The 26,898-nt window shown below is 36.9% G+C and overlaps 1 protein-coding gene and 1 pseudogene across 5 annotated transcripts in view; one reads left to right on the top strand and one right to left on the bottom strand.

Moving 5' to 3' along the window:
- The window catches only part of PPFIBP1 (PPFIA binding protein 1), an 81,969-nt gene that overhangs the window by 26,816 nt on the left and 28,255 nt on the right, over nt 1-26,898 (top strand). For 3 of the 5 annotated variants that reach the window (XM_072654464.1, XM_072654462.1, XM_072654467.1), the window contains 7 exons: nt 7,098-7,190; nt 9,297-9,411; nt 10,674-10,706; nt 12,652-12,713; nt 13,435-13,519; nt 20,492-20,640; nt 26,194-26,309. In XM_072654464.1, the coding sequence (XP_072510565.1) occupies nt 7,098-7,190; nt 9,297-9,411; nt 10,674-10,706; nt 12,652-12,713; nt 13,435-13,519; nt 20,492-20,640; nt 26,194-26,309 (653 nt within the window). The remainder of the gene's footprint in view (nt 1-7,097; nt 7,191-9,296; nt 9,412-10,673; nt 10,707-12,651; nt 12,714-13,434; nt 13,520-20,491; nt 20,641-26,193; nt 26,310-26,898) is intronic. The other 2 variants (XM_072654466.1, XM_072654465.1) reach the window with 1 other exon arrangement.
- Nucleotides 15,307-16,591, bottom strand: LOC140531070 ((Lyso)-N-acylphosphatidylethanolamine lipase-like; annotated as a pseudogene).

The raw sequence follows: 26,898 nt of genomic DNA, 5'->3' as shown, positions 1-26,898 counted from the left end.
ACTCCTTAAATGTTTGTAATTTTGGTTGAATTTCCTTAACAGTTCTTCTCCACTCACTCAACCTGTCCCTAGTCATATATGGCATGTTCTTTTCCATAAGAGTTCAAATAAACCTAAACTCTTTCAAAATGGCTCAATGAGGAATCGTCCTGCAGTTCTTACTTTAAAACATTTATAACATACTCATGCCTAACAGTGGAGAACTTATGCTGTAAAATAATATAATAAAATATAGAATATAGAATAATGTATCTGAATAACTTTAATAACACATTTCTGTAGTATCTTGAAAGATCCCAACGTAAATATCTATCTATATGAGCTCATTTGAGAAATATTTTTTCCAAATCTCCAGTCAAATGTAAAATAACCTAAGATATTTCTTTTCCTAGTTGTCTCCCTACATTAGAAGCAAAATTGGTTCATGAAAATTTTATGACTCTTAGAACAGTTTGCCTCTTGTGACCAATAGCTTGGGCTGAGGTGAGATGGGAAAAGAGCCGGGTCTGAATTCTAATTTCTGCCACGTTAGCCATAGCAGATAGAAAACCTTTACGATCTGGTAATCTATGAGCTTCTTTTGTTTTTATCATGCACCTAATTTCTCAGAAGATTTTACTTCTGAGTAAGGAAGATATAGAAGCCTAACTATTTCAAAAAACCTTTAGAAAGTTTAGGTTCTATCAGCGTATTTTTAGCAGTGTTTGTGAGGTTGGCTGATAGATGTTTCTTTTCATTGGTCAATAGCTCCACCTGTAGGACAATAACATGAACACCAAAAATTTAGATACTCTTGATAACTTAAAAGAATGAAAAGGCTATGCTAACTTTCATTCATTTATTTATTTATTTTGAGAGAGTCAGCAGTAGGTGAGCTTCCTTAAAGAAATCAATCTTGAAGCAAGCATTTATGAAGCACTTACTCTGAGTCCGTCTCTGAATTAGGGGTGCGAGGGGAGCCATACAATAACTGAAATAAAACAGCCCCTATTCTCAAGGAGCAAATATTATTTTGGAGGTAGATTCCTTTTCCATGGAAACAACTTGCTCTTTAAGGTGCTTTTTTCAGAATTGACCTAAATATATTAAAACATATATCTTGAGATTTATAGGTGTAATCGAAGCTTGGCCTTGATAGAATGTGTTTAAGGATATATTATATAATACTAAAGTCAACTTTCTTGAATTATTTGACCTCTGATAATTTTGTCAGAGTCTTTCTACTTCTAAGGGCAAATGGAATACCACAGAGATATGTAATTTTGTAGCTTAATATATATATATGTATAGAGAGGGTTTATGTATATTAGGGTTTTTAGAGTAAGAGTATATATTTTAACTCATTAAGCACTCATACTGTGCAAGAATAACTACTTTATGTAACACAGTATAAGAAAAACAGTATGATCACAGGATTATACTCAGAATTATGCACTTTAGGTTATGGACTCAGAATGTATTTGTTGTATGTTATTGGTTGTGACCCTAGGCAAATCACCTAACTTTTCTAGTGCCCAGGCAACTTTCTGAGACTATAACTTGCAAAAAAGATGCTGATCTGCATTGGCAGAGATACTCCCTTACAAGAACCTTCCATTACTGATGAAATTCCAAGTCTAATAAGATAGATAGATTGATAGAAAGATGGTACTTTGAGCAATTAGCAAAAAAAAAAAAAGTCTCTTAAAATGGATAGCAACAGCAATGACACAAACACTTAACAAGGCTATGCATTGACAGGCCCAGTTCTCCAGGTTATTCATTTCTAGGCACAGAGAGATACACCTAAATTTATAGAAACTATGTGTTCTCAGGAAACGAATTCCATCAGATGGGGAGAGCTTTACCTTCTTCTTGGTATTAACTTTAAGTAGGATTCTTCACATTACCAAAAGAGGGTCTTAGTGCATTTGCCAATCAGGTGTGGAATAATACATTAAAATTCTACCTATATTCTTGTTCTTGGTCTCCATGACAAAGGGATATGCCTTGAATCACTCAGACTAGTCAGGCTTTTGGTCTTAAGGCTTGGGCAGATTGTGTGGCACCCATAACATTCTACCCCTTGATCTCAGTCCTGGTGTGGTCCCACTAGTACCAAGATCATATTATGAACCCAGTGGAAAATTACCTGGACCTCAGGTTCCAGGTACTAACAGGTGAAATATCCAGAGACAGAAACATGGAAAGCAATCTTAAAACAATCCTAACAAAAACTCCAGCTATCTCCTGAAGTCAGAAAAGTAGTAGTGTTACTAGGGTTATGAAGTGATTGGGAGAACCAGGCGTCAATAAAATGTAGCATTAAGCAGCCAGAAATAGACAACCAGTTACCAGAAGGAGGAGTATAGGAGACAGGGGAGTCCTATGTTCCAAAACATCTGCAAACTTTTATCTGGAAAAAGAAGCTAAGGGTTTATAATGCCCTTGCTTATAACTTGTGCTTTAACATGAGATAATATCTCCCTGCCATTTCTGCCACACATTTCATGTTTTCTGTTCCTTCATAAGGACATGTACTCCTAAGTAAATGGAACCAAATTTTCTGGCCTGTATTTCAGTAATTTCCAAATCTCTCTGGGGTCCCACTGCTCACCTTTTAACTTTGGCCTCTGAGCTGTGCAGAAAGATCACTCAAGCAAAACCTTCCCCCATTTATCACTTCTCCTTTACCCAGATATGCTGGGTCACTTTACTACTCAGAGTCTACTTTCTCTCCCTCCACTTCCAAGCCCTCTTCAGTTTTCAGGGAAGTGGTCTGCCCAAACCATATAGGGAGAAAGGTAAACATGATGTTAGGGGAATGTTTTCCATTTTTCTTAAAAGTCTCTTTTTGCGGTGCTTTCCAGCTCCTAAGGAAAACAACATGGGGACAAATTTTTTTTTCCTAAAATTGTACCAGAACTCTCGTGATTGGTAATTGTAGTAATTGATATTCTTAGCTGGTTGGTCTTCGTGCCTTGTTTCTCCCCCCTCTAGTTCATCCTCCACTCAGCTGCCAGAGATCTTCCATACGCTCCAGTCTGACCATGTTAACCCTCCTTCTTATTCAATAAACTCCAGTGACTCTCCTCTTGTTTTGGCTTTTAAAGCCCTTCACAATTGCAAAGTCTTTTGCTTTTCCAGTCTTCTCATCCTTTACCTTCTACATACTCTATAATCCAGGAACACTGACCGCCTTGCTTGTTGTCATAGTTTGCTCCCTCTCTCATCTCCATGACTTTACTGGCTAGCCACCATGCCTCGAATGTTCTTCCTTCTCATTTGGCTTCTGGCTTTGTTCAAGTCTCAGCTGAAATGTCACCAAGAAGTCTTCCCCAATTCACCTCAAAGACTTCCTTCTGAAGATTACAAAACATACACACACACACACACACACACACACACACACACACACAGCAGGAAGGGTGCAGCAGGAAGAGAGACTGAGGTAGAACTGAGAGAGAGCAGAAAGAGCAGGGCAGCCAGCAATGAGTGAGACAGGGAATGATTTTGCCCAAGGGAGCTTGTTTGTGGGGAGGCTTGATGAGGGGAAGGCTTAGGGATGGCTCCCTTGATTTATGTGTACAAATTTTGTTGTTACCATGGTGGAGTTGGCTTTCTGGTATCTGAATAAATATCTTGTTTTTATCTTTGAGGAAGTTTATATTTTGCAAACATATCCTTTAAGTACGCATGCATATCCATAGCGCTGCGGTGGGTATGGCATTGGCATTACAACGACTCACCATTCACCTCTTTATCTCTATGATCTGGATTAAGGACTGAGCTGGAGAATCACGTAGTAGACTGATGATGGATTAGAGCAGACACTGCCTTCACAAGGAAGTCAGTCCCCTTGGGAAAAATCAGAACCAACAATTAGGTCTTAGAAGTCCATTCTAGTACGCAGTCTATTGGGTTGCTGCCTGAAGGCCAAATCAAAATAAATGCAAGGTGACGTAATGGGATCAGACGAAAAACAAGTAAGATGGATGTAAGGGAAGGGTATTTGTGCAATTACAGTAGTTATAGCTGTAGTGTGCCAAGCAGTCAGAAAGATGTCATTCCCTGAGAAAATGTCAGTGGTATGTGAATTCTGTGGGGAATGTGACAGGACTGGTAGCAACCTCAACAGTCAAAAGCAGTGGCTTTCACCTCATTAGGGGAAAAGGGATAAAATAATCCTGTGCCCAGCAGTACTTAGCATCCCTGCCTCCATGACCAAACTGAATGAGAGACAGAAATGGCATGGGTGAGTTTGTTCACAGCATTATTTCATCCCACCAAAAGACTTGTCTGGGCATTGGGGAGAACTAACATGACCCACTAAAATGAGCAGAGTTCTACCACTGGTCCTGCAGACTCCCAGAAGAGTACTATTGATGGTCCAGTTCTCCACCACTGAGCAAAGCCCATAGCAACAGTCCAGGAATCCCCTATAAATGATGATTTGCTCTTTTTCCATATGTAAGGCAGTGCCACAGATCTATCTGAGCAGCTCAAAGTTCAACCCCCATGTGAATTGCCTGGGGCCTTGGAAATTGTGTTAAGCATGATGGAGAATCAGTGAAGAATCGTAATATGCAAAGCCAGGTATCATGGGTGGATTGTCTGGAATGTTAAAATTCTGCTGTTTCTGTTTATAAATGGGGATAAGCTCACCAGATAGGTAATATGGGTACTCTAAAACCTAACAAGGTAACTGAGCATTTACCTCCCTTATTGACCCATTGACAGGCTTTTATCTCACATCATGTTAGGCATAGACTGTATGTGCCTAATCCACTGGGTCCCCCCTGATCTTGAGGGCTCCTCTGTATTCTGAGGGTAAAGTCTTTCCATCCATGAGACTGGAAATAGGAGACAGCCACCTGTATAGCAGTAGGTAGTCTCAGAAGAATCTCTAGCCACCAGGATGCCATCCATCAGTAGAATGACAAAAGAAAACTTCAGGGGATGGGGGAAGGGTTCACCAGAGGTATACTATAAAAGTATATTGAAGGCAGCTAGGAGACACAGTGGATAGAGAGCACTGGGCATAGAATCAGGAAGACTTATCTTCATGAGTTCAAATACGGCTTCAGATACTTACTAGCTGTGTTCCTCTGGGCAAGTCACTTAATCCTGTTTGCTTCAGTTCCCTATCGGTAAAATGAGCTGGAGCAGAAAATGGCAAACCACTCCAGTATTTTTGCCAAGAAGAGTTGGACGTGACTGAAACAGTTTTAACAAATAAAATATATTAAGTGCCTTTCCATATGAAAATGAATTGTTCTTGACAACCCTGTGTGTTGGGATGGAAAAAACCTTCATTCACTAAGTCACTGACACTGGATCAAAAAACTGAGAAATAGCTGATATCCTTAAACACTACTGCCATATCAAGGAATGGGGAAGTGATAGGAGTGACCACCTTCAATTTCTTAGGCACCAACTCTCATTGATCTTCCACATTGCATTGTTGGAGAGAGAGGAAGTGTCTTTTGTATCTGCCACGATGGTAGAAATTTCATATGATACTGCTGTCCATTGACAGTATGGAGTATGAGCATGGATCATCCTCTCATATTGTCTTAATTTAATCCCATAGGGTGGCTCCCCCCAAACCTCTTACCTCTTTAAGGATTCCTGCTAATCTGAATACAGTCTACAGGGATGGTAGTCATCTGACTTACTGTATCTAACAGACCAATAAACTATCATCTGGTGGCCCCATGGTCTCTGATCTACTTTCAGTCCAATGGTAAAAACATAGTAGATTTGGGAAACTTGCCCCCACCCCTGACAAGTCTAATTTCTGAAGGCCCTACATTATTTTCCTTCCTCTATTACTGATAATTATTAACCAAGGTGCTAAGAGGACCATCAAAATCCCTCTTAGTAAAGTTCTATTTTAATACCAGGTCCATAATGACCACCTAAACAAGGCTTCTTCTTTGCCTGTCTTGTCAACCTAGGCTACCTGAGAGGGCAGTACCTCTTGCATCTTACTTTTTGTTATCAATCGTGAAAAACTAGGAGGGAGATTTGTTATCCAGGAGTACCTGACAAAGAAAGGGATAATTACTTTTCACTTACCTTTTATATTTTATAAATTTTAATATTATTAATAATTTGTGACAGGGGTTGGTAAGATTTTTTTTTTAATTGAGGGAAAACAGATTAATTAAAGAGGAAGATTTTCCCTTCATAATATAACTAGTATCATATTCAGTACTGTAGAAAAGTTAAGAAACAGGACTGAAAATAACTTAGCCTTATAATAGCAACTAGTATTCTGGAAATATATGCTGCCTTATTTCAAAAGATGACAAATCAAATGTTATTCAAAAGATAGAAAAACTAGGTATTTTTGGTGCTTTTTGTTTGTTTGTTTAATTTATTGCTCTATTTTGTGAAATTTTAGAAATCTGTAGCTATTAAGAATCAACAGTAGATAAAATATGGTCTGATTCTCTGAGATCTCTACCAGAAGGAGTATGTGGGCTGTGATCTGCCCAAGGGTGAAATCAAGAAACTATTAAAGTAGTTGTAAGCTTCACAAATAATAGATTCATTTAATTTTAACATAATTGAAGTATTTATTGTCACTTTATACTCTGGTTTGTGTTTCTCTTTTGCTTTGTTCTGTTTTCTTGGTATTTCTTCACCTTAATTTTCAAGATAGACTTCAAAATTAATCATTTTTCCCTCCCTTCCTCCCTTCTTTTTTTATCATAAACTTAATAACTGTCAGTAAATAAAAGAGTATAGTACAATGGAAAGAGATCTAAATTTGGAAACAGTGGATTTAGGTTTAAAATCCAGTTCTGTCATGTACTAGCAATGGGCAAAATTATTTAATGTCTCTGGACTTCAGTTTCTGTTTATGTTCAATGAAGGGATTGGTTGGAGTAGCTGACCTCCAAGGGCCCTTCCAACACTGTTTGTGCCTAATGATAACCATATATAGAATGTGTCAAAATTTTGATACAAATCCTTAGCTTTTAACAAGGCAAAACCAAATGAATTAACAAATGCATTTGTTCTGCCACTTTTGACCTTTCTTTTTCTTTCTTCCTTGATCGATGAATTTTACTTTATTGCTTTTCCATATTTTTTTTTTTTTGTGACAGGGTCTAATGCAGGAAATTAATGACTTGAGATTAAGAGTTGGTGAAATGGACAATGAGAGACTTCAATACGAGAAAAAGCTTAAATCTACCAAAGTAAGTGACTCTGACTAGTTGTACACAGTCCTAAAATGTGTTCATCCAGACCTCACCTTTCCCCAATAATATAAAAAATGGATAATGAAGAATAATGTATGTGAAAAAAAGTTCCCTCAAATGGGAACCTCCTAAATAAAGTTTCCCCTGTGGCACTGAAGGAAAACCGGAATCTGATTTATCACAGAAATCCTAATGTGTCATTTCTCTGATTATCTAACTTCCTTATACACGGATTCTTTTCTCTAAGCTATTTAGCTTTGTTTTTTTTTCTATCTGTAGTTTTCTTTCACTGCTCTATCTCTGTTACCAGTCTTTAATGGCCAAACTTTCTAGCATGAAAATCAAGGTGGGGCAGATGCAGTACGAAAAGCAACGGCTGGAACAAAAATGCCAGACATTGAAGGTGGAGTAGACAATGGATGGTTGGACCTTTGTGTTTCCCGTTAAACTGTGTTTTTGTCTCCATGTGACTGGCATGCTCTCTTAATGTGCATTAATTTTGCTTTGTGCCATGTAGCCTGATTATTTTTAAAATCATAAACTACTTATTAAAGTATTCTTAAGCATGATCATATCCTACCTTTTTCAGAAAATTTTTGGAACAAAAATTAAAGCAGTAACACGTGAATAAAGTTGGGGGAGAGAAGAAGGATGGAAGATAATGAATTTGAAAGTTAACTGTAACTTAAACTTGAATTAGACCTAACTTCCCAGTTGTTAGGTTGTTAAGCCATAAAATTTTACCTTCCAAAGAAGTGCATTCATCTTTACAGTAAATGACATTTGTTTCTACCATCTGTGCAACTTGTTGAAAGAGGAAAAAGGGGGGAATGCAGTGTGGGAGACAGGTTAGATGCTCTTGGTCTGACAAAATTATTTCATACCATAGAGAATGGCATTCTTTTTCTTTCTACTCTCTTTTAACCATTCTTTTTCTATGCTCCTGCTATTACCTTTAATAAAATTAAAAAAAAAAATTAAACCGGGCCTTCTTTGAGGGGCTCTGAATATCTTCTTTACCTTGATTATATGAGGAGTGTCCCATTACGTATACCTACTGGGTACTCAACAAAAGCACTTTCCTATCAAGAGGCTTTTTCAAAGTGATGAATATAAAGATAAAGCTTAGTGTCCCAAGTTTCAGTTTTTGAGTTTAAATTTCCTCCCCCACCAAAAAACTACCCATCAATCTTAGCGTTAATAGAGTCCAGTTTAAGAGCTTTTCCCTAAAATGCTATACAAAGGAAACAGTCAAGCAGGTGAGAAACTTGAGAAGTGACCACTTGCGAAGTGCTGGCTGTCATTTTAACCTCGTTTTCTTTTTAAAAATACATTTTATTGATATTTTTAACATTGCCTAAATTTCTTCCAGTACCTTCTCCCTTCTCAGCAGTTGTCCCATATAACAAAGAACATTTTTAACAAGAGAAAATAGAAGAAAGGAAAAGGGGAAGCAGAGGAGTGAAATCAGTAAAACTGATCAATACATCAAAAAAATTTGAAGACATATACAATGTTCCATTGCCCATTAATTATCATTATTATTATATTTTCTCCATTGTTATGTTTGCTTTTATTCTTTTGCTTTGGTTATGAGTGTTAATTGGTCTCATGTTCTGATGAAGTTGGCCTGATGTGTGAAAGAGTGCTGTTTCTGTATAAGTATAGATGTCACCTTGTTCTGATGAAATGGCATGTACATTAGCATCTGTCGATTATATTTTGCCTTCCTGACTTAAAAATCAAATCTGTTTATCTTTTCTTACCAAAAATCTTTTTTTCCCAAAAAAATAAACCTTTATCCAGTATGAGATTCAAACTTTGGAGAGACCTGATCTATCACTTTTATTTTCTCTGTCTCCCATTTGATAAATCATTTTGTAAAATTGTAGCTATATTATCTTTAATTGATCATACTTTAATTGGCCTGTCTTTTATGCAATTGACTGGCTTCTGAGATTTGACTTTAATTCTTGGAAAGTTTTCATTTGAATATAATATTAAAACATATGTGATACATATTTTTAAATAATCTCTAAGACGTATAAATACAGGTAAATAAAGTTAAAGAACTTTAGCCAAGTTACTCTATATTTTATTCAGGATGAACTTACATCTTTAAAAGAACAGCTGGAAGAAAAAGAATCTGAAGTGAAACGATTACAAGAAAAACTGGTTTGCAAAATGAAAGGAGAAGGAATTGAAGTGATTGATAGAGGTAAGAAAGAACTTTTAGAACAGAAACTGGAAAAGACTTTCAGAGGTCAGATAGTTCTGTTCTATCATGAAATCCTCCAAGGTATATAGAGCCAGAGAAATGTGCCAGAAAAATGTTTAACAACAGGCTCCTAATTTTAAAAAAAAGATATGCACAACACACTTCAATTTAATTTATTAACATTTTCTCCATCAGTTTCTTAAGATTAGAAAATTGCCCACACACACACACACACACACACACACACACACACACACACACATACATACTTGTGTGTGCATTATATATATAATATACACATGCATATATATATATATATATATATATATATATATATATATATATATATATACACTTAAAAATCAAGGCTTGATTATATTTTATATATATTATATACATTTGTATATTGTGTGTGTATGTGTATGTGTATATGTATCATTGGTGCATATATAATACAAAACAGTGTTAAAGGGCTGGAGACTGTTATCGTGCCTCAAAATTGTTCCTAGGGGTGCAGAACCCTCTTCTGTCCTTGGGGAAGAAAGTACAGATATTCTTCCTTACCCTTGACAATCCCATGAGCCATTTCTGGCTCATTGAGTACAACTTGGCAAGATGGAACCAGCCTGACTTAGAAAAGGTGATTATTGCACAAAATAATGCCTTCCAACTGTAACATGTTCTTTGTTCATTATGAACAAATCATTGGAAGTTCATAATGCACATATAAGCTGTATGAGAATGATCAAGTAGAACGTTCAGTTAATCGAACCATCCCATTTCCCAGCTTTTCTTGTAAAATGTCAGTTTACTATACCTTCTATTGTGACTTGTTTAGAGTTGTGCTGGAGATACACCCACACCTGGGAAAAAGATACACATGCATATGTATATGTGTATGAAGTTTATCCCACTTCTAAGAGAGTTTACCAAATCATGGAATGTTAAATCCTTAGATGTCATGTCATAGAACCCCTTTCATCATATAGATGAGGAAAAAAAAATTTAGTGATTGATTCCAAGGCCAATGATCTTTTTACTGTGATACATTGAATGATATTTTGGCTGCCCCAGGACTGAAGTGTTGGCATAGAACAGACTCATGGGATAGAAGCAGATAAGAAGTTAGTTTGATTGAATTTAGTGTCATGTTTCTAGTACTCCCTAGAAACTGATAATGGTCACAAAATAGAAAAGGCTAAAAATCCAGTTTCCTCTTATAACTTGAGCTAATTTCTAATCCACTGGGTTTTCCTGTACAGATGAAAACTGTAAAAAGAAGCTCAAAGAAAAAAGTAAGGTTTTTGGAATTTTTACATCAACATTTACCCATTTCAGAAGTGCAATCCATATAACTTTGCATGTGTATTAAAATGTTGCTTGTACCAAACTTGTCAAATTGCTTCATCAATAAGCTTTCTGGGTCTTTGTAGCATTAAACAAATAAACCAGAACATAGAGAATTGTTGTGTACGTTCAAGCTCATCTTTTTGTTCTGCCTCAGGAATGTATGATTCACAATGAACCACCACCACAATAACTAACTCATTTATAATAACACTTTAAAGTTTACAAAATAGATTATTAACCCCATTTTATAGTGAAGGAAACTAAGGTCCAAAGAGGACTTTGGTTCTCAAACTCGGACTCCTACTTCAAAACCCAGAAGTCTTTCTGGTACTGAAACTCCTTTAGATAGCAAATCATACTTGACTTAAGAATTTGCCTGAAAAAGACAGATTTGTAAGCACCGCATATACTCTTAACCTCATCATTCCACAAGAGCAACATACTCCCTTCAGGACTATTATGGTTGTATGTATAGGGAAGGACACTTAGAATGAAGACAAAATGATAGGAATGGGTCTAGGGACTGGATGAAGGCTAGACCTGGAATGTCTAGCATCTAGGGAGCTCCCAGGTGAATAACCTCCACTAATTCAGGTTGATGCCTAGTCTTGCAAGACTGCATAGAGCAACAGAGGTTATGTGAGTTACCTAAGGTCACATATCCATTATGTTCATAGGCAGGACTTGGACCTAGGTGTCCCTGGCTTCATGGCCAGCTCTCCATTCATTACATCATATTGCCTCAGGCAGGAAGATTTACTGGAAAAAATACAAAGATTAGAATGAGGAGAACAGGATTCAGATCCCAGCTTGGACACTGCCGGACAGTAGCTAAATCCTTCTCTGAGATTAAGTTTCCTCACCTATAAATGGGGCTAATAATATTTGCCCTTTCTATCTCATATGAGAGGCACCAAAAAGGATGATTATAGAGTTAGGAAAACTTGGGTTCAGGTTTTTGTCTCTGACGTATATGAGCTGTGACCATGAATAAGTCACTTAGGCTTTCAGTGCCTCAGGTAGCTGAGTTACAGACTAGTTGCCAGTTGGTATTGGTGGAGGGGTTTCTGTGCTAGTACCAATAAAATCAAAGGTTAAGACCCCATCCACAACCCTCCGAAATTTATATCATTGTATTGTTATAGAAAAAAAGCACTTTGTAAACCTTGAAATGATACATACATATGAACTATTTTTGTGGTAAACTTGGAGTGCTGGAAGCATCTGCCCTATTTACTTTGATCCTTGTTCTTTAAAATCTTTTTAAATAGTCTGGAAGTTTATAGATGAAGCAAAATATTTATTATCTTTTTCTATGGAGCATTAATAATAGTTCACTTTTTCAAGAAATCATCATTCAGCATGTATGTTTATCTCAGTGCTCACCTCTCCCACTGCACCAAGCTGTCATTCATATGTTTGTGATGGTTATGACTAAAAATCATTAGCCCTTAACTTCATCCTGGACACAATCCATCACCTTCATCCATTGCCTATTACAGATGGCTTTGCTTTCCGGGGGGGCTTAAAAAAACAAGTCTGTTATTGTTGTAACAGTTGAAGTTTGTTTTCATTCTTTTGGGTAGACTTTTGTAGCTCTCATGTTTTGGGAGAGGCAGTAATAGATGGGGAAGGAGGGAAGGGACGTGGGGGGGTGTGCAAACTGAATGTATTCCTTTTTTGACTTTTCAGATTTTGTTTACCATAATGTGTGTATGTATATATTTTAAGCTCAATTTTTTGTAAGTCAAAGGAATCATTTAATAGGTTTATATTAAAACATTTTCATCTGAAAGCTGAAAAAGTTGTATGTGTCTTGTTTGCCAACAGTCCATCCATATTATAGTAGTAGGACCTAGATTGACGCTTGGGATATTTGTATATTTCCAGATGTTGAAGTACAGAAAATGAAAAAATCTGTGGAATCCCTGATGGCAGCAAATGAGGAAAAGGTAGATATGGACAAAATTAAATATTTGTTTGATGCCATTACAAGTGCCTCCCTTTTCATTCACAGTATTCTTTTGTACAAGTGAATGACAGGATATACTTGAAGCTTAGTCAGAGAAACTAACTTTTATGAGTCAAACTTGGCCGTATCTCCAATCTGATGTTAATTTTTTTGAGTGCAGAAAGATTTGTCATAAAAATCTACCTGTTAACTGAGAGATTGAGCAAAAATAACATTTTAAAGCACAATATGGCCAGCATGCGACGTAATTTTGCTAATCTTTGCTAATTTTTTTTTTTTTGCTAATAAACATTGAGTTGGTCATATTATGTTTTATCTTGTATTTATCTTATCTGTTTCCAATCTATTTATTTTCTGATTCTTGCCTGTTCTTTCATTTTCCTCCTTAATTTTTCTCTTACTTCTTCATATTCACAATTTTTATTCCACTGAAACAAAATGAGCTATTTTTCCTTTCTTACGATGTCCCATTTTTCTTCTTCCTACTCTTCTGTTGCCTCCTAAGTTATTTTGGCCATTGACTGAATTCACATACGATGCTTGCATGTGTGCATACACACAAACATTTTTTTTTGTGAAGATTTAATAAGCCTTTATTGAAAAGTATGAATAACTGTCCAAGTTCACTCCTTAAATAGGGCTTTAGTACCATACATACTCTTTCTCATAGTAACAAAATTGCCAATATTATTTTCTCACAGGATCGAAAAATTGAAGATCTTAGACAATGTTTGAGCAGATACAAGAAAGTACAGGATATGGTGATACTGTCTCAAGGGAAAAAAGGTAGAGTATTTTCTAATATGCTTAATTAAAGGTGTTTATTACTATCTTATCTATGCATTTTGCCTCAGTTCTTTTGATTGCCTATGTATCTAGAGAGTCCCTAGTTGAACACATTGAATACTTCCTGTGATGGGGAGCACACTGCCTATCAAGGTAGCTTATTCTATTGTTGGACAGCTTAGAAAGCTCATCTTCAAATTGATCCAAAATATGTCTCCATATAACTTCTATTCAGTATTTACTATATGGGGAGGGAATACTAAAATGCTTTCTTAGAAGCCATTTGACAGCACTTGGCATCTTTCGTCTATGAGTTCTTTCTCTGCTTTTAGGACTCAGCATCATACTCACAATGGATATTTATTTGGCTTCAAAGGTGTAAACTATTCATTAATCTCTTAATCACAGATTTATAAAATTAGAGAGCTACAAGATATCTAGTTTACCCCCACATCTGCCATATTTTCAGTAGGATTCTACTCTTCTTGAATTTAATCATATTAGATTTGGCCCATCAAAATCTCTTTATGTCCTTAGTCTTTCATTTAACATCTCAGCTATGCCTTTCTACACTTTGCCAATTGTACATTTTATAAACCATCTGTGTTATGCCTTCAGTCACTGATAAAAGTATTAAATAGCAGAGGACAAAGTAGAGCTTCCTGGGTTTTCCTAAGTTGACATCAAACTGTTAATGACTACTCTTTAGTCCAGGCCATTCAAAAAGTTCTGATCCAAGTGGCTGTACTGTTATCTGGCCTATATGTCCCTATCTTGTCCACAAGGTTAGAGAATATTTAGTGTTTTTCTGAAATCTAGATAAATTTTATCTAAAACTTTCTCATCTACCATTCTAGTGCCATGTCAAAAAAAAAAAAAGCAAATGAGGTTATTTTGGTATGAGCTGGTTTTTTTAAACATTTTTCTTGTTTCTTTATTAATATAGAAAAGGGCCCCAAGATGAATGAGCTGGTACAAAGCATCAGGTACAAATACTATTGAAATACATGGCTAAAAGCAAAAACATGTAAAGGCAGGGGTAGATGGAAGATGCTCTGCATTAAGTAGTCACTCTCATTGACACTACCTGCCATCCCAGGGTAAGGACCTACATCAATACTCCCTTGAGACTTGTGATGTTGATAGATCAGTAGCAGGACTAGACTGGCAACATGAGAGGCTTCAATGCCAAGGCTCAGATGGAAACTCCAAGGCCTCCAAGAGAATATTCAGAAGGAAAAAGCACAACACTGGGCTTAGTCTGTGGTTTAATAGCGAGATGTAGTGGAACAAGGAGGGAAACTGATGCTCATAGGTAGGGGTTGAACATTGAGATGTGAATAAGCTGATAGATGTGTCCATATGTATGTCAGCTTGACCAATTTCATTCTACAAGAATTTTGAAAATTGGATATATAGACTCACAGAGATACTCGGAGACCTGGTCTCCTAGTTCCCACTTTTCCACCAACTTTATGCTCTTAGATGTCACTTTATTTAGGCCTCAGTTTCCTCCTGTATAAGATAAAGAGACTAGAGTAGAATAGAAGAGTTTATCATTCTGAGGAACCCAAGGAAATAAGGATTTCAGACTTCAGGATAGGTTCAATGTAATGAAAGTATGTCTGTGCAACAGGGGACCCAGAGAAAAAGGTGAGAAAATATGAAGAAAGGAACCTATTCCATACAGGGCCTATTCCTAGACATAGTCAATCTTCTCCTTCCGTAAAAGACTTGCTAACTCTGTATTATGTGTATTCTGTTTCTATGTTCTAGATGAGGAGAGATGACCCCTATCCTTTGGCACAGTATGTGTAAGGAAAGTAGAGAGTAGAATACATTAAGAGATCTTTGGGTTTATGCAACACTTAAAACCAACTCGTTGCTTTGGCATGAGAGAACAAGATGGGATCTAAGAGCCTTTATGGAACTCCCTAGGGTAGGGAGCTCAAGATCACTACTGCCTGTCATCTCTAGGTTGTGTTCAGCAGGGGCTGTTCATGACCGTTGTCCTACCCCATCCCTCTGAAGAATATGAAGACTCTTACTAAGTAGCAACTAATGTTGGTTAGGGTAAGGAGAGAGGGAAGCAGAGAGGGAAATGAGGGCTGAATCTCTGTGCTCTCTTTTTCCCTTCCTCTGAAAATGGCAGCTCAAGTCAACTGATTCTTCCACCATAGTATTGAAGATGTGTGGTTGGGCAATAGAGATATGGTGTGAGTCTCCCTCCATAGCCACATATCAGACTTAAAAGCCTGAAGTTTTACTTTCTCATGTTGACCCCATAGATCATAGTAATAGACACATGTTTCCAAATTAGGTGAATTTGCTCCAGCATGGGGCCCATCCAAAGGACTCCATCATGCTTTTTCACCCCTTTGATTCTGGGCATTACAGTGGTATATATACTCTGATGCTACCATCATTAAAGAAATCAGCAATCTTGTTTAAAGTCAGGATGGAGTCACTACCAGGCTAGGCCCCTAGGCTCTAGCCACCTTTAAAACAGTTAATGGTTTGGAATGCCTACAGTTTCCCACCAGGTCTCTGATGAGGTCACAAACTCATCCTCAGCACTCTGGGCACAACAGGGAAAAAATGGTCTTGAGCTTCTCCCAAAGCCCAGTAGGTTGTAGGTTTGCAAGTGTACTCAGTGTGCCAAGTACTCAGTGAGTACATGTTTGAGCTCCAGAGAATCATGCCACCCCCAAAACCATGCACTATCACTAAGGATACGTAGTCCTCCAAGTCTCTGGACTCACTGTAGTGGTCTAGATCTTATTATGATTTGGAAGGAATCTTGGACTGCTGTCCAAGAACTTATTTTGGAGACTCTGTAGGATGCTGGTTCCCCCATTCTACAGCTGAGATATGGAAGTTGGATGCCACATAGGTATCCAGCTACTCAACCCGCCTTGAGGCTGCTGCTTCAGAGCATTGGCCCTAGTAAACTAGTCTGGCAGGGTTTTTGGTTATCATTGATTGCTTTTCTAGATGCTCACTAATAATACTTTGTAGAGATTTCCTAGGAATCTAAATCAAACTCTCTGGCCTATGGTTTACAGAGTCCATTGCCGTTTCTGCTTTGAATATTAAGACATTTGTTCTTTTTCCCAAACTAAAGTACCTCTCCCATTCTCCACAGTCTCTTTCAGAGATTATTGATAATGCCTTAGAAATCTGATCTCTACGATAGTTTTACACACACACACACACACACACACACACACACACACACACACACACACATACACTGGAAAAGAGAAGTATGAACAAATCATTTAACATGCAATGTACACATTTTATGTATGAAATACATGTTTTATATCCGTAGTCATTTTTCCGTTTCACAAATCTGGTCACCTTGCTAGTATAGGATGATTAATGTAGTGTATATGAAATGCAACTTTAGAAAGAAATAACAGGCTAAAATTGTGGTGCTATTATGTGTACTGCATATGAATGTTTTTACTGTGTCACCTATGTGTAAGCCTTTCTCAGGAGTCCAACATTATTCCAATGTGAAAAAACTCACACATTCCTATTTAATTTTACTTTTAAATGGAGGAAGTAGGTTATAGTAGAAAGTCAGAAAGTCTGAATTGATGTTGCCTCTTATTGTCTGACCTTAGTCAACCCATTTAATCTCACAGATCCTCAGTTTCCTTATTATAAAATCTGAGGATTGCCCAATCCTCTATGTTATCTCTGATAATCCTTTTCAGCTCTAAATTTAGGATCTTAAAAATATTCCTGATAATGAAATTGGAATACTCATATTTTAATGAGGTAGATTGCCACCCAAAAATGGTAGGTGTTTGCTTAGGGGGGTTGGGGCAAGAGGGAATATTAACTTCTCATTGATATTTACACTGATAACTTTCACTTTATATTTTACTATCCTTTTCATACAATTTCAGAAAACTCAAGTTGTGTTTGTTAAGAAGCTTTAGGCATAGACTCAAATAGAACAAATGTTTTTTAGTGTAAATCTATTCACTGTGTGTAGAAGGGATTTATTTTTTAATCCAACAAGTTAGCTGAATGACTATGGGGGAGATACTTCACTTCTCTGGTCACAGTGCTATGTCTTCAGTAAGCAGGAGTTAGAGTAGATCCTTTGTAAAATTCCTCCCACCTCTTAACTTCAGTGAGTGTGATTCTACAGGAGAGTCTCTAAGATGGAAAGGATGCAGTCACTATTGCAACTGAAAATACATTTGCATGTCCTTTAGTATGCTAGATTTAAATAATTGCATGGCTCCACTGTTAGTATAGGGCAGCTGTGTGGTACAGTGGAGTGCAAGGTCTGGAGTCAAGAAGACTCATCTTATTGAGTTCAAATCTGGTCTCAGACTATAGCTGTGTGACCCTGGGCAAGTCACTTGACCCTGTTTGCCTCAGTTTCTTCATCTGTAAAATCAGCTGGAAAAGAAAATGGCAAACCATGCAAGTGTCTTTGCCAAAAAAAACCCCAAACAAAAACTATTAGTATAGCTCACAGGTTATAGTTTCAATGATCACTCTTCCCTTTTGTTGAGTAACTTTTCTAATATATTTCTCTTAGGTAATTTACTGCTTAACCCTGGGCAATTCTGGGAAAATTTTGTCAAAAAAAATGTTTTACAGTTTTCCCAAATTGTTTTGATATTTGTATTTGACATTTGTATGTTTAAAGAATTGACTGTTTCTTGGATCACAGACAGAAACAGACCATTTTCTTTTATATTATGTTATCTTTTGTTTTGTTTTATGGTTTCCCCCATTCATTTTAATTCTTCTATGCAACATGCATTTAATAGGAATGTACATGTAGAACCTATATAAGATTGTACACCGTCTCAGGGAGGGACTGGGGAGGAGGGGGGGAATAAGAGGGAGAGAGTGGGAAAAATTAAGATATATGGAAGTGATTGTCAAACACTGAAGACAAATAAAATAATTCTATTAAAAAAAATAATTGACTGTTTCTTTTTCCAGTTTCATATTTCAAAATTTTGAAAACATCTTCAACTCTTTGCCCTGGTCAAGGTCACCCTTTTTGGTGTGATCCTTGTTTCTTGCCTTTTTAGAAATCTCTTAGAGAGGGGAAGGTCCTCAATTTATTGGAGCCCTTTCTCTTGTTCTTTTAATATACTGTGGATATCCCTCTGACTCTGTTTGCTCTCCCTCACTCTTTCTGTGGTGACAAGCTCAATGGTGCCTTTTCTGCTTCTATCACAGTGACATCTTTTGGCTCACAGAAAGCGCTGCAGAGCGAACTGACTGGATTTAGAGAACTCTGTTTAACCTTCACCTCCTATGACTATTCTGTTTCCTCAGCCTCGCTTTCCTCATTTATCAAGTGATAGGCTTATCCTTACAGATTTAGATCTCTAATCTCCCATTATTCTCGCTTCTATTTACCATACATTCCCCTTTCCTTCGGGATTGCCTGTAATATTTTATTCTCGATATTATATGATATATAGCCATAGCAGTTATGAAAATTAAAAGATTTTTAATAGAATAATAATTATTTCTTAGAGTTTGATATGTTCTCAGTCAGTATATTATGTCACTTTGAGGTGAATGCTGATTAGTTATTTCTAAATAAAAATTATAGATCAGTCTATACTCAAGGAATGTTTAGACTCAGGTTCTTCACTTGTTTGTGTCACATACCCCTTTGGCAGTCTAATGAAGTATGTTGTTCACTTCTCAGAATGTTTTTATTATTGTAATTATTTAATTGAAGAAATTGCCAAATTTCACTTCAAGGTTAGGGAAAATAAAAATGTAATTTTTTTTCCTTCATTCAATTTCACAGACACCCTGAAATCCAGCCATAGCATTTTTGGAGGTTTGTGGACCTCAGGTTAAGACCCCTGGTTTAAACTGAGTTTGAAACTCGTAAGGTACCCAATCCTAAAATATAAATGTCTTTTTCAAAATCAAAATTGCCCATTCATGATAATAAAACTTACGCAATGGATAGAGTGCCAGACCTGAGTCAGGAAGACTCATCTTCTTGAGTTCAAACCTGAACTCAGATACTTACTAGCTGTGTGACCCTGGGCAAGTTACTTGGCCTTATTTGCCTCAGTTTCTTCATCTTTAGAATCAACTGGAGAAGAAAATGGCAAACCACTCCAGTATCTTTTGCCAAGGAAACTCCAGAAGGGTACAGAGAGTCAGCTATGACTAAAACCAACTGAACAATGACATGCAGAATAGGATCTCTGTCCAAAGATCATAGCACTATGCTTTGTTCCAGCTATTGTGAAGTTTTCATTCAGTGCCAAGAAATGTAGACTCTTAGAATTTGGGAAGTTGGGTAAAGTTTTCATCCTCCTGAAATGAAGAGAGGCAACATAGCTCAGGGGATGAAGGGCTAGCGTGTGTTTTCATCCTTCATTGCCAAAGAAGACCATGCTATCAGAGAAATGATGACATGACTTGCACTTGACTTTGTTTTGAGTGAGGGAGGGCTGTGCAGGTCACCAGCCTCACTTCTCCTCCAGAGCCATCTGAATCCAGTGACCAGATATTTATCAGGTTGACTGGTGGTGACCCAGGATGAGGTAATTGGGGTTAAGTGACTTGCCCAAGGTCAGCTAGTGAGTGTCAAGTGTCTGAGGTGAGATTTGAACTCAGGTCCTCCTGACTCCTGCACTGGTGCTCTATCCGCTGTACCACCTAGCTTCCCAGAGGGCTAGTGGAAGAGTTGGGAAGCCATGGCTTCATGCCTTCTTTCTGAGGTACCTTTCAGTACCCCAGACAATTCTAAGATAAAAATCACAGAGGAGTTTCTATTTGCATCTCTGGAGGGATGTTGCACACTGGAAATTCTAAGCACTAATGAAATCCTAGATCTAGGGGAGGAAAAAGTTGAATCTACAATGATTATTTTCATCTCTTTTATTCTTCCTCCAGGAATTAGCAGTCATTTATTTAAGTATTGACCTGAAGTTATGCTTTGTCTTTACGCAGGCAAAGAAGGTGAATATGAAGAATTACCTAGCTCAATTTCAGCCTTGCTGGAAATGCAGAGTGTCAGTGATCTGGAGAAAAGTTCACCTTCTACTCCAGTTACAGGATCTCCCAGCCATGATGTATTGAACACAAGTGATCCAGAGGAGGTATTGTTTTTCAAAATATCATTTAGCATAACCTGCCTTTGGAGCTGAGAGATTTAGGGGAGGGGCTGACTCACAAGTTCCTCCCTCAACCTTGGAAAAAGGAGTTTTGGGAGAAATGGAAGAAATTAGGACAAGGCAAAGAGGAAGAAGGAACTAGAGCTGGGCATTCAAATATACAGCTACCCCAGAGACTAACCATGAGTGTGTAACAGAAGAGCCTTTCCCTTTTCTCATTAGCTAGGTATGTAAATTTATCAGTTCCTTATCTGTTGCTTTCAGATAAAGATTCAGATGTAGATCTGATTTATCAACTATAAAATCCTGTTAGCCTGCAGAAATGCTAAGCTATTTGTGTATTCTACATGTGCGTGTGTATGTGTTTGTCCTTCTTGCCAAAGAAGACCGTGCCATCAGAGAAATGATGACATGACTTGCACTTGACTTTGTTTTGAGTGAGGGAGGGCTGTGCAGGTCACCAGCCTCACTTCTCCTCCAGAGCCATCTGAATCCAGTGACCAGATATTCATCAGGTTGACTGGAGATGACCCAGGATGAGGCAAATGGGGTTAAGTGACTTGCCCAAGGTCACACAGCTAGTGAGTGTCAAGTGTCTGAGGTGAGATGTGAACTCAGGTCCCCCTGACTCCTGCACTGGTGCTCTATCCACTGCACCACCTAGTTGTCCTATGTATTCTATGTAAGCTTAAGAGAAAGAGCAAAGACATTCTTTTATTATAGGGAAACAAAAGGTGTGATCAGCAGGAGAAGATCTGGGGGAGCAATTAGGCCAAAGTATTAAACTCTACAATTCTGATCTATGAATTAAATTATATGCTGGTGAGATCAGCAACCTTATATGATAAAATAAAAAACAAATTTTATTTCATTTTAAAAATTATTCTCCTTTACTTTCAAATCAGTTTTCATGTGTTTCCATTTAGCATTAGTTCTAATTTTCCTTTTCTTAATATCTTTGTATACTTTTCTCTCTATTGTACTAATGCTTTCAAAAAATAAACCCCCATTTATATATTTTCCATATTCCCATTTATGTATATTTATGTGTGTATATATGTGTGTGTACATATATATACATAAACATATACACATACACATATATATACATATACATATATGTGAATTAACTTTCATTTTTTGGCAGGTTAGCTTCCCCTGACTGGGAAGGGAATGGAAAGAAAGCTATACTTCCACAAAAGAGGAAGAGAAAGAGGGCTTTTCTCTTCCCTCCATTCTCCTCCACCTCCAGGGTGGAGAAGCCAAGTAGGCTTTGTTCACTAGTGCTACTTGCTGTCTGCAAAAGAGGGGCAGGGAGAAGTCCTTTCCTCCGCTGTGGAAGCATGGTGTTCTTTCATCTCCCTCCTCCCTCAAAAGAGTAAAACCCTTTAAACCCGGCCCATCCACCCTTGGCTGGAAACTGAAAATCTGTCTAGTACAAGGAACACAGGAACACACTCTCTCTTATCCTCCCTCTCTATTTGTTTGCCCAGAATAAAACATATATACACACGTAACATTTCTGTTGGCCAACTGGGCTTTAGAGTAGGCAATTGAGATTTAAGTTGACAGCGATAAATAAGGAACTGATAAACTTGCAGGCCCAGCTTAGAGGGAAAAGTGGCTAGGAGGTAAAGGGGAGGTCACCATCTCTCATTGCCAGGAAGGCGTGGATCCTGGCACTCTTTCACTTGGATCATACATAGCACAATCCACATCTCCAGGTTGCCTTTCTCTTGTTACTTTTTTCTCAGCAACTGTTTACTTCTATACTTGGTTCTCAAGCTCCTTTGCCCAGTTATCATGTCCTGATTTTCCCATCTTCTCCCTATTATCTCCTTTTTCTAAAAATTATAGTTGGAGTGTGAGGGTGACAAACCAATACCTCCCAGAAAACTATGGTCCCAAAGGCAAGTTTATTTAGAATGTTTTTTTTCAGTTTTCAGAGGTTAAGGGACATCAGGTATGGTAGAAAGCATTTGGAGTCAGAAGACTTGAGTTCAAATCTTACCTCTTGTGAGGTTGGGCAAGTCACTTAATTTCCATAGGCCTCAGTTACCTTGTCTGTAAAATAAGAGGTTTGTACTTGATAACCTCTGAGGTGTTTTTCAAGTCTGGAGCTAGGATTCTATGACTTAAGTAAGGGAAGTCTTATCTCAGTTCAGTTACTGATTTGCTTTACAATCCTAAATCTGATCATGATTACTTTGATTACTTAATGTTTGTTGAACACTTAATTCTTCATTTTTTTTTAACCTCTCAAAAGTTTTTGTACTGTTTACCAAAAACCAACTGTTGATATACTATGGGATAATGTTTATGCATGCATTAATCAGCAGGAGCGTCATGTCCACCAGACAAATATTTCTACTATAAAATGGCTCTTATTATGAATTATTATGAATTAATAAGTTTGTATAACATTCACATCAAAGCAGATACAACCTCTTAATGCATCTCATTCTAGGTATTATTCCCAAATTTTAACAGCACAGCTTTATAATGTCTTTGAAAATTATAGTGGTGGAAACTTTTAAGTCAATATAAATATAATATCAATATAAAACAATCTTAGGAACATTTAGAATATAAAATGTAAAGTAGAACTTATTGCCATTAATCCAGTAACACTAGTCTTACTGAATGTGTCTCAAAATTATCTACATGGAAAGATATCCATCATACTTTTTTTTTTTCAATCCATGGCAGAATGCCAATATTTATGAAGTTAAGCTTGAAAATCATTACAAATTTCTTAGCACCTTGGAGAAGAGTCTCACACACACCACTTCCATTTTGATCTTTTCAGTTTTCTGAATCTTGGAATTCAGACAGGTTCAAATTGTTATCTTTTTTTATTTGAAAATATGAATATATTATACAAATTACTATATTTTTCCTTTAAATTTTATCTCATTTTTAAGTATACTGCTGATATTGTTCTGCTTTACTTTCAAATCAGATTTCATGTATTTCCATATAGCATTAGTTCTAATTTTCCTACCATTCATCTAAATTTTTTTTGTATTTTACTCTCTATTGTATTAATACTTTCAAAAAATATGCCCTCCACCATTTATATATTTTCCATATTCCCATGTATATGTATATACACATATATATGTGTGTGTGTATATATGTGTACACACTCACATAAATAAAATTAACCTCTATTTTTACATAGCGCACGCTCGTGCTCTGGCTATACTACATTATGGAAAATGTGTCTTGCAGAATTTTTTATCAGCTATATAATTTTGTGTTTGAGTTTTCAGAAGTGAAAACTTGTGGGAGATTTCCAATCAAAATTTGCCTTTTCCACCTAATTACATTTATGTGCTTGAAGAATTACAGCTAGATCTGTAAATTCTTTGCTTCAATTTTCTAAATAAGGGCATTCACCAAAAATCATTTGTTGAGCTGTCTGTCTTCTGGAAGCAATTGAAAATTCTTCCTACTATTAAGTATATAGTCACATTTTCCCAGTCACCTCTTTCCCTATGGCAACTTTTAAGGATTTAAAGAAGGATAAATTGCCTTGATTATAATTTGCCTAAGAGAAGACAAAGCCTTTTGCTGCCCAGGGCTTAATCTGTACAGAAGGCGTCTCTATCAAATAAGAGATGAACAAAGTCAGTGCAAGGACTGAGGAAACTTCTGTAGCCTACAGTCTCCATTGATAGAGAAATTAAAAGAATGTTTGTAAGTGTTTTCTTAATGACCAACTTTAAAATCTTTAGTAAACCCAGAGAAACTTCACTGTGAAGATTCAGTATAAGCTTGATTTTTGTTCCCATCATAATCTACAAGTATATAATTCAAAAGATCATATTTGATTTGGTATATTTTCTATTTCTATGTAGTCAGAAAAATACTGTGATCTTTTTTCTACAAATTTCAAACACAAGAAAGATGGTTTGTTTTTTGTTTTTGTTCATGTTCATTATCTTTGTCTTCTAATTTCACCAGATCAGAGGGAAAGGGGAAGGAAAGAAAATGTTGAAAGTAAAATTCAGTTTTTGAATTGAAGCAAGTTTCTCGGAGCAAGATAACATTTTTATTAGTAGGGCTTGAACCTACCAAGAGAGTAGGTCTTTGACTGCCTCAGTTTCTAGGCCAAAGACTCTGAGGTGAAGCTTTAACTCATTTTTACAAGGTTAGAATTAAGAACAGAGCAGCACAGGGTGACATCATGGGGCTGAGGTTGTTGTTATGTTTGTCCTTCATTTTCGAAGAGGACCATGACAGCAGGGAAGATGGTGGCATGACCTGCAGTTGACTTTGATTTGAGTGAGGGAGGGCTGTGCAAGGTCACCAGCCTTTGTCCTCCAGAGCTATCTAGGTTCAGTGGCCAGATATATTCATCAGGATGCAATGGGAGACCTTGGCCATTTTAGGCTAAGGCCTTTTCAGGTTCTCACTTTGAGTGAGGTAATGCCCATTCTGTGAATAGACCTCTTTAAGAAATGAGTCAAGGGATGGTCTCTTTAATTAAAAAAAAAAAATCAAACTGGGAGGGGAAACCCTCATAGGTGCTGGCCAAAAGAGAGTTACTATTTAGTTTTTACATTCTCTGTGCCAGGAGGGCAGGAACCTACTGTTGTCTAATCTGTGAGTTCTAAGACGGAATTGGGTTTAAGGCTTCGTCTTTGAGAAAGAAATCTAGCCAGTCAACCCCAAGTTAATGAGATACCTTTCAGCCAAAAAAGTGTACCTTCTTTTGGGCAGAGCATCTTCAAGTGAAGAGAGGTAGAGGGGGAGGGTGGAGACTCATATTTACCAAGGAAAACAGATTTTTTTCCTTGAGGCAAAAATCTAACAATGATTAGTAAGATAACTGGATTTCTAAAATTATTTCATTACAAGGCCAGATGAATCTGAACTAAGTTCAGAAACAAAGAACCATGACTGAGGTAATTACAGGATAAAATCATATTATAGGACAAACTGTCAATGGGATCAGTGATGCAGAATCAATTTTAATTCTCTTAGAAACAAGCATTTATTAAATACTTCCTATTTGCCAGGTATTGTATTAAGTGATTTGAGTCCCTATCATATGAAGATCAATTAATTTAGCCTAAAGAAGGGAAGACATAGGGAACAAGATAACTGTCTTTAAGTATTTGAAGGGCTATCACTTGAAGAAGATTTAGACTTTTTCGGGTGTGGCCCCAGTGACCAGAGCTAGGAACAATAGGTGGAATTTTCAGAGAGGCAGGTTTTGGCTTGATGTCAGGAAAAACTTCCTAAGAATTAGAGCTATCCAAGAGTGGAATGGCTTTCCTTAGGAGGTGGTGGTCTTTGGAATTCTTTAAAGAGAAGCTAGATGACCTTTTGTCAGGTACGTTACCGTTCCTTTTACCAATGGTTTGGATGGGATCACTGCTGAGGTTCCATTACAAGTCTCAGATTCTGTGACTGCTTTGGCCACAGATGGAATATAATAAATGTTGATGACTAAGCACTTATTTTTTTATTGATATAGACTGCTATATTTTTATTTACATTTTTTTCTTTTTTGTGATTATATTGCAGCTCCATATGAGCGTCTTACAAGTTTCAATGCCTTCGTTTTCATCAGTATCTAAAGACTTAGAAACATCTGACAACTCGAAATCCCCACCCAAATCAGAGACTTCGCCTGATGTGAAGTATGTCACCTTTAAAGTACACTTTAGATTATAAGTCTACTGGTATGGTGATAGACTAGGTCATCCAAAGGTTGTGTTTCATTTTTAAAGTGCGAAAGAAACAAATAAGGTTATTTTGTAATATGTTTCCAAATAAAATTATTTTAAAAATTAAAAAGTAAATTTTTAAAAGTAACACTATACTTAGGAATAGAAATATAATTTATGTATCATGCAATTAAATTTCCTTTAAAAAGGTGTAAAGATTATTAGCATTTCAGATCTCTATAAAAATGCCAGTTTAGAGGTGCTGGGAGAATTCTTCAGCCTGGAGATCCTAAGATCCTCCTGGGGAGTAATTTAGTCAGTTAGACTAGAGGTCAATAAACCCAGACTCAAGTTTAAAAGATAAAATGTTAAATTAGCATCAGCCTTTGCCAGGTGGCCATCTCCTCTTCAAAATAAAGAGAGATCCACACATATGTAGGATTTTACATAGCCTTAGGACAATGTTACTGTAAAAGAGTCTATCAAGTGTGGCTACTCAGCCATTTTCCTTATTTGGGAGATTGAGTAATAGGGGGTGCCAGATGATTTGATTTAGGGGGTG

This window comes from Notamacropus eugenii, chromosome 3, assembly GCF_028372415.1.
Source record: "Notamacropus eugenii isolate mMacEug1 chromosome 3, mMacEug1.pri_v2, whole genome shotgun sequence".
Lineage (NCBI taxonomy): Eukaryota > Metazoa > Chordata > Mammalia > Diprotodontia > Macropodidae > Notamacropus > Notamacropus eugenii.
Note: the sequence above shows the minus strand (reverse complement) of the source record. Positions and strands in the feature narration are given on the sequence as shown.